Source organism: Amphiprion ocellaris, chromosome 12 (assembly GCF_022539595.1).
Source record: "Amphiprion ocellaris isolate individual 3 ecotype Okinawa chromosome 12, ASM2253959v1, whole genome shotgun sequence".
NCBI classification, from domain to species: Eukaryota; Metazoa; Chordata; class Actinopteri; family Pomacentridae; genus Amphiprion; species Amphiprion ocellaris.
Window position 1 is genome coordinate 21,605,410 of NC_072777.1, and position 13,251 is coordinate 21,618,660.

The window sequence follows — 13,251 nt, forward strand, 5'->3', positions numbered from 1 at the left end:
TAACACAAATTGCCAAGGTTGGTTATTGCTGTTTTTAGCATTGCAGTTGTACAAATTTAGAAGGAGAATGATCTAAACTGGCATCATTTTTCCTGACTGAATAGTATGACGTGACTGTCAAAAGGACTTTATGCATAAACAGCAACCAGTTGCCCAAAAAATAACTGGGGTTTACATGGGTTGCAGCAACATTGTTTAAACTGAGACCCCCTACTTTGAGGACATTTTGTGTGTTTACTGTACTGGCGGACATGTTTATTTTTTTTGTCAGCTAAAAGACAGACAGAAAATACTATAATATGACCCAAGCTGTAACAGCAAGTCACTGTGTGTGTTGTTATGGAGGAACATTAGTGTCAGACTATTTGTGACCATTATATATTTTTTAAAATGAAACTCTTACAGAAATGACATGTTTAGACATCTGAGAAAGTCGTCTCTGGTCTTTGTTTTGGTTCATATGAGTCCTGACTTCATGGCAAAGCAAATAAAGGAGTAGAGAAAATGTGATTGAATCTTAAAGGGCATCAAGAGGGCTGCACAAATAATGTTTTACAGTAACTTCACTTATTATGTTGCTTATATACAGTATATATTTATATAACCTACCTCTGATTTGCACCAACAAGAAGTACAAGACAAGATGTATTTCATAACTCATTTATAGGTTGATTCTTTTTTTAAGGTTATATAATTTCCCAGAGGTTTAATGCTTTGTTACATGTTTTTGTACTTGAAAATTCCTCTCTGTTGTAAAGTTAAACAAATACTAAAGGACAAAGTATTGTAAAACAGTAAAATATTCTGCCTGTAATTCATATCTTTGTTATTCTAAGCGTTAAAGGACCAAAAAAGAAGTTAATGTATTTATTATATATTTTCTAAATTAATTGACTGATTAATCTGTTATCAGAATTGTTTTCTGACAAATATTGGGATCGGCCTCAAAAAATCTGTATCGGTCGGGCCCTACTAAACAGCACGTTGGCCCCATCGGTGGGAAATTTGAATACAAAAAAACCCCAAGATGGAACAGTCGACTGACATCCAGTAATATGCACATTCTGCAGGAAGGAGTTTTCTTTGCACCGAAGCACTTCCAGTTTAAAGTACCACATTAACGAGAAGCATGTATTAGTCTGGAATTCGAACATGAACCTTTAAAAGTGTTGAATAAACTCGCGCAAAATGAAACACGATTGATACAGATTAAAAATTAATTATAGTAAATTGAGATTAATCGAAGTCAATCCACATAAACCCCGTGATTAATCTGATCCAAAAATCATTTGACTGCACTAGTAATCATTTTAACTTTCTATCATTCTTTTGAGTGTAACAGCTTTTATTTTGTATCTCAATATTTATGATGATTTGTCCTATTAACTTTAATTTTATAGCTTTGACTTTTTAATGTTATTTTGACATTTTGTGCAATGATTTCGACTTCAACTGATCAGATTTTACTTTTCATCTTTATATCTTCTCTGGAACATTTCCACTGATTGTGACTAACATTTAAAAAAAAAAAGTCTTAGTAGCAGGAATGGGTTTCCAAAGTTGTCGTGACTGGACATGACATTAATAAAATGTTTTGAAAGAAGTCACACCGTTTACAATGTTACGTTGATTTACTGTATTTATTTTCTGCTAATTTATGTGTCATCTTTCCTTTTTCTCTCCTTTTCCTTCCCTAAACTTCCTCACCTCATCTCATCTACCCCCATGCCCTTCCTGTTACTGCCTCTCCTTTCTTTTTTCTCTTCTTTGTTGTTACTCTCTCTTATGTCGGCTTCCTCTCTTTCTTGTACCGTTTGTCCCCCTTTTCCTCTGTGTATTTCCTCCTTCACCCTGTCTGGAGCAGAGGTTGTGGTGGAGTATGAGTATGACGCTCTTCATGATGACGAGCTGACTCTGCGACCGGGAGACATCATTAAGAACGTGCGGTACATCGAGGAGGATGGCTGGATGGAGGGAGACCTCAATGGGAAAAGGGGCCTCTTCCCCGACAACTTTGTTAAGGTGAGGGACCTACTTTATCACGCCACTTACGGAATCATACCAAAGCATATCAGAGCTGACCATGCATTTCTTCTGAGGTTTTAAATGCTCTTGTCTGTTGTTGCACCGTTAGTTAATCCTATTGAAGCTGTGAGCATTATCAGACCATAGTAGGCTGCGGCTGAGAGTATTAGTCACACACTACATCAAATGTGGTCCACTCACTGAGTTGGATGTGCCGCCAATGATATTACTTTGTTGTGGTATTTCAGTGTTTTTGCAGAAAAGGAAAGAAAGCGCAAAATGGGTAGGTGTGATCACCTGCAGTATACAGCTAACTCCGTTATGTTAGATTAACCATTATCTGATTTTCCTTTGCTGCTCCTGTAAGTACAAAAATGTGTGAATACAGAAACTCTGTTGCAAAGTTTCATTTGTAGTTGGTCAAAGCGAATCTTTTGTTGATTTTCAGTAAACAAATCTGCAGTATGTGCAGACTTACTGTACAGAGGCTGTCACTATTTTGCTGGATTTGATGAAGGACAAGGGTTAATTGATGGTAAAAGGTAAAAGTCAGATGTTTAAATCCAGCCTTTACTGAGATCATACTTTCTTTCACAACCAAGAACTGTTCAAAAGTAGCTCTAAATCTATCCTGTGTTTATGTCCTTGACCTACACATTGCAGATTACAAAGCACGAGATAATGCAATTTTATTCTATCAAAAACAAGGAATTCTCTTTGTCTAACCAGCGCTAGTTTTTTTATTAAGCTATAACTTTTGTTTGGTTTGTTAACTACTACTTAGTTGTCTTTTATTCATCATGGCTAGAAAAAATGGCTTTGAGTGTTAATATATTGTGTTCAGCTATCAGGAAAGGGGCTGAGCAACATATTGAAATAACTTGATGAATTAAAAAATTTTCACCATGTGTAAGATGTCTACGTCATGAAAAGCAATTTACAATACAACACACACAAGAATGCTCCTTTCAGTTTAAAGAAGTAGAACAGATTCCAACCTTAAATTTTAAAATCCATGCTAACAAGGTTTGCCAATCTTGCCTTTATCCACTGAGAAATATTTTTAAAATCCGATCACTGCTGAGCTTCAGAGACAATTCAGAGCAATTCTATTCCACATGCTTCATTTTCAGCATAGTTAGATTACTGCAATAGTCTCCTGGCTTGGCCCATCCTGTCTGCTGTTTTCACTTGGAGGTTGAAGAGCTTGCTGTCGTAACATTCCTTAATGTCATTCGGCTGCCTCTCCTGCGAGTCTCTCGTCCCTTGGACGCACTCAGAGTCCACCATCTTAGGCTTCAGTTGGTGGTGGTTGTCCTTCTGCTCTCTGCTGTGAGCTGAAGAGCTGCTCCAACCAGAACCTGCAGCAGGTGGAGAGCTGGTTCATGTGTCGCTACACCAAACTCATTGAGTCTACAGAGCAGAACAAGGACGCCGTAAAGCCAATGATGAGATAATTGACCACCATTGCCAGCTGTAGGCCGGTACAGTGGAGGTGGAGTCTTCTCTTGTGGGACTCACTTGGGAGGCAGTCGTTTGATACGTTTGTTGCACATACTGCACATTTAGTAAATATCAAACTGTGTACTGGTACACAATTAGGCCTGTAAATTAATCATTGTGCTCTAGTTTCCTGTTCTGTTCTCTGGAAATTTGCTGTCTTTGAGTGAAGAAGAGCCTGGTTCAGCTGCATTTTGCTGGAAGATGCATAGAAAACACTGTTTTTACTGCTTTCTTTTATTAGACAGAGGATAGGTGCCAGTAGACAGAGTGCGCCACCAGTAGGTAGTGACCCAACATCCTGAAAGTAGCACAAAGCGACCACAACCATTTCTGGACAGAATGTTCAGAATAATGTTAGAACAAACACAGGCTGCAGAGATTTTCGAGTTGGACGTTTTGGTCTTGAGCTGTGATGACAGGCTTTGTATGCTTGCAAACACCAGCCCAAATGTGATCACACAAGTTCAGCTAAATCTATGGGGTGAATTGTGATTCAGATCATGATTCTGCAAGGGAGAATGTTGTGATGTGATTTTTTTTGGACCAGCCTGCCTACCCTCAAAGCAACCAGACTGTGACAGAAACCAAGGAAGCAAATCATATTCTTTTGTAAGTTTTTTTTTTTTTTTTTTTTGTGTGACATTGGCCAGCAGTGTATTCCTGAGTAGAGTAGGAATTTTCATGTTCCCAGAACCTCTGAGCCCCTAATTTATGTTCTCAACAACCTGCACTAAATCTGAAGTTTAAGTTATGTTTTTCATATCTTGTATTACTTCTCATGCTGTTGCTGCTTCTCTTATTTATAACATTTATTTCTATCTGTATTCATTTTGGGGTAGTTTGTAGGGCTGGACCCGAATATCTGAATATTCGGTTGTTGTCATGCTATCTAAAAACTTAACTTAAAACTTAAAAATTAAAAATAGAGATGAAAACTCATGTTGCTGTGTATGTACATCAGATGATATTGGCCATTCAGAATACAAATTGAGTCCAAACAATTAGGACATGTGATATGTTCACAAATGATATGATGAATTTACATATCTACAGGTATGGCATGGAGGATAATGTATGCACAATTCTGATATTGCGATAAAAAATTTAATTAGGAAGCTAATTTTGGTAAGCATTCAACCTAGTTTACAAGCTGTAGCATTGGATTAATACATACACAGGATCTCTGGGTTCAGTAGAACTGGATCATAGTCATCTCCTGTTATAGCTTGGTAGGGATCTTGTAGCACCTGAGTGCTGAACTGCAAAATCTCCTTATTCTGTGAAAGATATTTACACAGGTAATGTGCTGTGAAATGAGTCTCTTCTTTCCTCACTTCTCTCTCATCTCTCTCCTGTTTTTCCCTTCCAATAATCCTACATAGTAAGATAGGTAATCTGCTAAGCAGCCTGGCCCAGTCACTGAGCTTGAATAGTTAATCCTCTAAGGAGCCTGCCGGCTGCTGAACTTTGCTCCCGACAAAACAATCATCTGACATGTTGTATTTCTTCTTCCTGCTCCCTTTAATTGGTGTTGTAGCTGAATGACTGGGGGACATGAACCATGTCAGACGAGGAGATGGTAAGGAGTTTAGCTACAAGGAGGACTGACATGACAATCAGAGTGTCTGTGTATTTGTGTGATTATATGAGTCGTGTGTTAGGACAGGAGTTGAGAAAATTTTGGTCTGTGTTCATAAACTGACATGTAATGTAACTGAGTATGTCTGTGTACATACAACCATTCATTTTGCTTTTTAAAAAATCTTTGTTTAGTAGTTTCTGGGTCTGTAAGATGTTATAGGACCCATTGGAGGAACACAGCTAGTGATTTTGGTTTCTACATGTGTGATTTTTCACTCTTAGACATGTTATTGGAGGTAACGGTAGACAAAGTTCATGGTCCAATATGGGATCAGGGTTTGGCACAGTTTGCCTGTCTTTTATTTGGGGAAAACAGTTCTCACTGACCTTAAGTTTTCCTTTCACAGTTGAGGTTCTCTGCTGCTGCATGTTGCAGATTCAGACTTATAATTGCGTACAATATTTTTGTCTTTATGTCTTTCTCCCAACACTGATGACACAGTCATCTTGTTTGAATAAACTTTATTAGAATTGCAACTGAACAACAGTAGCAGGAAGCTTAGTGCTGACAGTACCAACTCCACATGAATGGCCAATCGATTTATCGAACTGAACAGTGTTAGCAGAGAAGCAGCAGCTTTTGACTGTATGTTGGTTTTTATTACTTTTTTATACTGTGTAGTTTCCACAGTCAAGAACAGGAAGCTTAGACAGTTTTAAAATTTTCTACCTGTTGCTAATTAACAGAATATGGAGGCCAATGTCAAATCATGTTTTTCCAGTGTCTTGTTTTGGGGAGTTTAAACACCATGAAAGTTTTGTATTCAGGAAATTTCTGGTCAAAGTAAACCTGAGTGTAAATTTGATTGTAGCAGAATATCCGTATGTTGTCTCAATAGATACGGGAAAGTTGGTGTTTGAGAGATACAATAATAAGTCATTGCAATATTTTGAGCCTTACTGGGAGGACATTTTGTCACTCTTGTGGACAAACTATGAGATGGAAACACTTTTTCTAGATTACCTTTAAAATTACACAGACTTTGCTGCATTACAGTGTTTTATTAAATAACTAACATGTACACACCAATTTATCGAGATGAATCTAGTATGGGCAGGTCTATCAGCAAGTATATCAGCCCAATCAAGTTATCAATCTTTCTCTACCAAATAAGTGTTGAGGTTCCTTTCTAATAACGCAAAACCTTCTCCTTTTCTTTGTTTACATCCTCTGCTGATCATAGAAGTGCTTTCATTAGATAACATTACTCAGGAAATTGGGGCCTGATTATAAGTGCAAATCTGAATGTGTATTTTGGCCACAACAGGCAGGGAAACGTATTCTCTCCTCAGAGTTTGATATCAGCATGAATCTGCACCATTTACTAGATGTGCAGTCCTACTAACACAAGTGGGCAGTGTTTCTCTCGGTCCGTCTGTGTCTTGTTTGGTTGCTGACACTTTCAGGGCTTTGTTCCGTTAGAGTGAAATACCACTATCTATTAAATTGAAACACAGACAACCTGTGAACTTGTGATCATATGTGTTCCCATGAAATGAAATCGCCCTTTCCAGCAGCAACCTCGGTGTAGACCAGTCAGACATTATATACCGGTAGGTGTGATGGTGCTCCTCATGCGCGCAAGCAATTTTGAAATCCGACTATGATTATCTAGCCTTTCTGTCAAGGTTTAGTCCAATCTGTGGACTATTACGAGATACAGAGCACTAGACTGAGATGTTGGTTAAATATTGAATTTCAAATGCTGACTGATTTGACACACCAGGCAATATGAATCCACAAGTGTTCAGCCAAGCCATAGCAATAAAAGTAACTTGTATTTGAAAATGTCAAGACAAAGGTACTCCTTACACATCTGTTTTATGAGACAGGTGGTAGGAGAGGGACGAGCACATCAGAGTTTCATACAGACTCTCACTCACTGTTTAACTTGCAAAAATAGATTTATTTGGGATGTTTTGGTATCAGGCAAATGGTTTATGACAAAGAGAAGCCATGTTAAGTAGGGACAGTCTGTAAGTGCAATCAGTCATATTCCACGTAAGCCTCAGGAAATTATGAAACTACTACTGTATGATGATTAACAATGACTGGGGCTGTACCTGACTCAGAATTTGGCAGTTGAACCAGACTTCTTCATAATCATATTAAATAAATGCATTTAAACAGGAATAAATTAACAAATTATTGACATAAGTTTAACATTGTGCTTAAATTCATCAAAATTCTCCAAAAAATTGTGTTTATCAGAACTAGTTATATCAAAACATCCCAATGGCTTTATTTGTGTATTAAAGTCACTTCCACTTTTCTTTTACAGAACACCTTAGGAGCCTCCGTCTCCTTTTATTTAGTTTTAGCTTTGTATGTCATCACCATTTCTGCTACTCTAAATCAATTATACTTCGTGCACTTACTCAGTGGAGACTCAGTTAATTGTTTCATCTCTTCACTTATGAGCATAGCAGTTCTTTAAAGCAGACTGTCGAAAGTTGACTGTTTAATATCATGGGAGACGAAACAACACATAAACACAAACTAGAGAAAGGCCTGTTAGCTGAGTTTGCAGCAAACAGGGGTGGTATCCATATTTTATGTACCCACTGTGTATATAATCTAATTAACACCCTTGACATGCGAAAGGAGTGGAGTGATGTGTGTATATGTGGTGAAGTGTGGTCTCACTTTTTAAGGGTTCAGCAGAGATGCCTTCTCGCGCTGTAGAAGTGTGAATAAACTGCACACAGTTACCTAATAGTGTTCTTTGTTCTTGTTTTACATTGACATCATCCTCTTCATTTTTATATTCTCTGTTGGCTTTTTGAAGCTGAACTGTGGGTCTCTTCTATTGTTTTTATCTCTGAGGCACACACACACACACACACACATACACACGAACCAGGAAGTGGAGGGTGAACTAAAGCTTGTTTTATGCTTGCGAGGTCCGTGCGGCTTCATGCGGACAAATTATGTCATTTTAGCAGCCACGGCGCCTCACTTGGCCCTTCGCAAGTGGAAAATTACCGCGCCACGCACCTCCAAATTTTTCTAACTTCACGGACAGAGATGCATGGAAAGCTGGCGGAAGAACAAGAGCTTCTAGCAGTAGAAGTTCAGAAATACAGGCATTTATACGATTCATCACACAGAGATCACCTTGACAACCAGGTTATGAACAGTTTATGGTGTGAAATTAAAACTAACTGCTGAAATGCAACTATTCGGTAAAATGCCACGTTCTAAGTGGTGTAAACAATGGCAAACTTCTACTACTCTAGTTTAGTACTTGAGTAGACTAGGTAGATGTGTGTTTGCGATACACTGCCCCTCCAGTTTGGGAGCAGGCGCCGGCTGGAGTATAAAGTCACACATGGTCTCTTGAGCGGATTTACAAGCATCTCATTCCCGTGCGGCTTGTTCGTGCGGAAAGCATAACCCAGCCTTAAGTCATTGTTTCACACACCTGTATACACACGCACATTTAATCACTACAGCTGTAAACTCGCAGTGCGTATCTTTTTTTGAAATTTGATCATGACTACCAACCACTCCGATCTGTCTTTCTTGGTGTATTTAAATGCTAACTCTAGTCGTTTATTTATTTACCTCACTGACCTTTTGACCAAGCTACAAGCCGGTGACTTATGTGAGCATCAAAGGATGTGGTTAGTCAGCTAGTAATGTGGGTTGGGGCCTAAATTTGAAATCCATTTCATTTTTTTTTTTTCCGGTGTTCACTGCAGAGTCACCGAAGTTGGTGTAAAGTGCTATTCATTGTAAGTTATGATTAACAGTGAATATCAAATATGTTGCATTCAAGCCTCTTTTTCAAATTTAGTACAAATGCAGGATGTTGCATAAGTCTGAAATTAAAAAAAGTGTGGGGGAATTTCTCATCTCTGCAAAAATCTGTCGGTTTTTCTCAGCTGCAGACAGCATTAATGCACCACTCTCTTGACCTGGTTCTTAAAAATGTGATGACAGCTAATATCGTTTCAGAGGTTTTCTGCAAAAGGCTTTTAGGATGAGAAGTCAGACTGCATGGACCATTATAATGCAAACACCAAGTTTGGGTAAAAACAAATAAAAAATCTGATTTAAAAAAAAGAAATCAGCCAATTTTGGGACAATTACATGATTACAGTTGTTAGTCAGGTAGTGTCTCTCTCCAAAAGCCATGCTTTGGACATGTTTGTGATTAATTGTTAATTTATTAATAACCTTTAGTAATTGTTTTGATTAAAAATGTATTAACCAATAAGACAGAAGATGTCGGATGTGCAGGTCACAAAATATATTGTAGATATATTGTAGCGCATAGTTGCACCACCAGGTAGAGCTTGGTTTCATGAAAAAGAGTTACTGGTGTGTTTGCTGACCACCCATAAGGCTCACACTAAATAAGCGCACCTCTCTGCTCTCTAACTGCTATCTATGACGGTACCGTTGATTAACTCTGCGGCATCTGTCTGGTTTAGCTAGCTAGCTGAGGTTGATGCCAACACTAAATTTGGATTTTCAAACGCTAACGTAGACAGAAAGCGTGTCTTAGAGTGAGCGATTATTGGTAATCAGGAAAGGCCAATAACCAGTATTTATATCCATTAAATGTATTGTTTTAACAGCATATGATACTAGAGAACCTGTCATTCATAACTAGGCTTCTTCATTAATAAGGCTAACTATAACTGAATATATAAAATAGAAATAGAAGTAATTCAATTAGGACGCTCTCCTCTGTTTAGTTAGGATCAACTAAGATTGATCAGTTTGTCTGCTGCCATTATGTCTCTTGTTCTTCTCTGTTTTTTAATCCTTTATTTTTCTGTCAGTTTTATTGCCCACGAAGGTCCATATATTAAAGCATTATGAATTCTTGTTTTTACACTCAGTTTCAGGGTAATTTGTGGCTGTCTGCTAACTAAGCTGCTAGCCACTCATAACCTTAGCCATTGAGAGTAACTAATTTCCTGGTTTGCAGTTTCTGCTTGAGAGACATTTTTGAGACCGCGGAGTGACTATAGACAGAGAGAGGAGGCTGCATCAGAACTGAAGTAGTACATTTAATTGAACAATAATCAGTCAATAATACTATGGATGCAGATAATTGTAAAAATGCCCAATATCAGCCACAATAATCAGGTGGGCTGACAATTGTTCTATACCTGGTTAATCTATTATTGGTTGTTAATATGGACTGCCTTAGAGAGGACACACATTTTAAAATGCCCCCTTTTTGCATCTGTGGGTAAAAAAAGTTGACAGTAAAATAGCTGACAATTCTCTAGTTACTGTCACATTATGACCCAAACAATCTGCAGAAATAGTAAATGACAATGAACCGTTGAAGAACCAATTTGTTTTATTGTTACAGCCCATCCTCCAGTTGATAGCTAGTGAAGGTGTAATGTGGACTTTGTGCTGTTGTCAGAGAATTTCTCTGAGCTGGGAGAATGTGGCATCTGTTTTACAGCCTGTGTGATGTGATTCGATAATTAGCAATAGCTACATTTAGCATGAGTAGGCTGCAAATAGCACAATGCTGCATTGAGTGCAGACATAGGTTGCCTTATCTGTGGTTTATTTTGTGCCTCTTTAGCTCACCAGAATGCTCAATGTTACACATATTTTTGTTTCCTTATGCTGAAAGTGATGCACCCTTTTCCCTCATTCCCTCTCTATCCCAACAATGTCTTGATAATCCCTTTTTGAAAGCATATTGCTATCTCAGCTGCCAACTTCCTGCTGGTTTTGAACAGAAACAGTAGTAAAAGCACAGCCAGTGAAATCAGCAGTATGTTTACATTTTCATTTGTCTGCAGGAAAGTGGCCTACAAAATAAATGCAGCATTTGTGAAATAGAACTTATTTCAAGTCTGCTGTCTTTCTTTCTATTTTTAAAATGATCTTAAAGAGGAATTTTTTTCTTTGTCAAACAAAAAATTGTCTGCCATTGGAAAGAATATTTTTCTTTATTGATAAACAATGCAATGGAAATTAAGAAGAGAATCAACAACTGTAGAATGATTGTAGTTTGAGGATCTTTTAATAATGTGATGTAGAAGTATGTTGCTTAAAGATGGAGTGGAAAAAGTACTTCCTACTTATCCCCCTATGTCTTGTCTATACTTTCTTTAGGAAGTGAAAAAGGACTCCAAAGAGGTCAAGGAAACAAAAAATGAGCCAAAAGAAGAGACCTCTCTGCCTCAGAGGAGGGAGAAGAGTGCAGGAAATGTGGCCAACCTGGTTCAGAGGATGAGCACCATTGGCATCCCCACTGGTGGCTTCCAGCCTCAGCCACCAGCAGCTTCAAAGAGTAAGATGCTGCAGTTTTGTGTGTGTGCTCGGATGAGGAAACCTTTCACTCTAAAGTTCTTCTTTGCTTGGTGTTTAGGATGAGTGTAGTTTAAATTTCTGCAAATCCTGCTCATGTGATCCCAATGGGGCCAAAGTTTCTCTGGGTTTCTCCACTGTAGGAAATTGCATGTCTTATGAAGTGAGCTCAAACTGTTGCAGCATCTTGTGGTGTAAATGTTGTGCAGTTTTATAAAACTTTGGTTTCTTTACACCATCAAATAAAAGCTTATTTATTTTTCTTCTCTCTGAATTTTCAAAGCTTTGCTTGTTCAGCAGGATGTGTCTGTTTTCTGCCACAGAATCACCTTGCAGAAGAATCCCAGAGTTGTTTGCAGGGTAGAACTCTTGATTGCTCTTCAGTTTGTTAGATTTACATTTCATTATTTTTGTCACCCGTCCCAGTTCTCACACTTCTAACTTTGACATTTTGAAGGATTCAGTGACGGACATATACACAAACCCTTCACATTTGATCAAAACAAAAACACAGACTGACACACACACTTGAACAGCTGAGCATCAGGTCAGATGACTAACTGGCTTTTTTCTCCACAGAGCCTAAGAAGAGACAGTGCAAGGTGCTGTTTGACTATCAGCCGCAGAATGAAGATGAACTGGGGCTGAAAGTTGGAGAGATCATAGACATAACCGAGGAGGTATTTTTAACGCTTGATTTAATGATCCTAAATGTCCCAGATAGCTCCCCAGGCCTCATAAAGTGCACCTTTAAGTTTAACTGTTCTCTTTTGGAATGGTGAAGGCTGAGAAAAGCAAATAGTGCTGCCTGTAAGAAAGTGTGGGGGGCGCTATGGAGCCATTTTGCCACACATGGATTTCCCCTAAAATATCAAATTTTTCCCCAGTCCTGATGTATGTACAAATTTTCATGAGAATTTGAGCAGGTTTAGGCTCTAAAAAATGTGTTTGTTCCGGCCGGGAAATTAAGTATAATAATTCCTTGGATTCCAATAGGTTCTTCATACCATTTGGTGGTCGTATCCTAAAAATACAGAATTTAATTTGCTCTTTTTTCAGGTTGAAGAGGGTTGGTGGAGTGGCCAATTGAATGGTAAATCAGGCCTTTTTCCCTCCAACTTCGTCAAAGAGCTGGATGCCATGGGAGAGGACGGAGAGTCCAACGACGCCACAGCAGATGAGACCGGTAAAGACTAGATGCAAACACCAGCACACATCTTCCACCGCCACCAAAATGGAACACTGCTTGTAACTGCAGATACAAGAGATCTGCCTGTAATGTTTACTGATGGCAACCTATTTTAACACTGGATTTCACACCACTGAAAACAAGGTTTTTGCCCAATATTACTACTGTGTTTGTCATGCCAGGGGCAAAACCAAAGGACCAACAAATAGTTTTTAATTGTTCATTTAATTGCAGGCCATTGCACAGAACAATGCTGTTAAATTGGCTCTGTTCAACATGTTACAGCAAGTGCTAACACTTTATTCTGACACATATTTAGAGCATTCCAGTTTAGTTGTCTTTGTTGTTTTTGCTTTACAGCCCATACTTCAGTGTCAGTACAGTTAAGTGTGGTAATGGAGCTGTTCAAGCGTAGCTGCAACCTGGCTGAAACAAGAAGTCATTCAATTAAGAGCTGAGTGTCTCTCTGCCAACTGTCTGCTTTTTTTCTTTATGACTAGGAGGTACAGCGGCTATTAAAAATGACACATTTAAAACCCAAAGATGGATGTCAAATAGTAAATGACAATATAAAGTGATCAAATGTCATGTAAAGGTA

The 13,251-nt window shown here is 38.4% G+C and overlaps 1 protein-coding gene across 3 annotated transcripts in view; it reads left to right on the top strand.

Moving 5' to 3' along the window:
• Positions 1–13,251, top strand: part of cd2ap (CD2-associated protein) — a 77,899-nt gene that overhangs the window by 14,106 nt on the left and 50,542 nt on the right. For 2 of the 3 annotated variants that reach the window (XM_023278549.3, XM_023278550.3), the window contains exons 2-5: positions 1,865–2,022; positions 11,270–11,447; positions 12,044–12,144; positions 12,524–12,650. In XM_023278549.3, the coding sequence (XP_023134317.1) occupies positions 1,865–2,022; positions 11,270–11,447; positions 12,044–12,144; positions 12,524–12,650 (564 nt within the window). Of the gene's footprint in view, positions 1–1,864; positions 2,023–4,978; positions 5,108–11,269; positions 11,448–12,043; positions 12,145–12,523; positions 12,651–13,251 lie in introns of those variants that run through there. The other variant, XM_023278551.3, reaches the window with a different exon arrangement.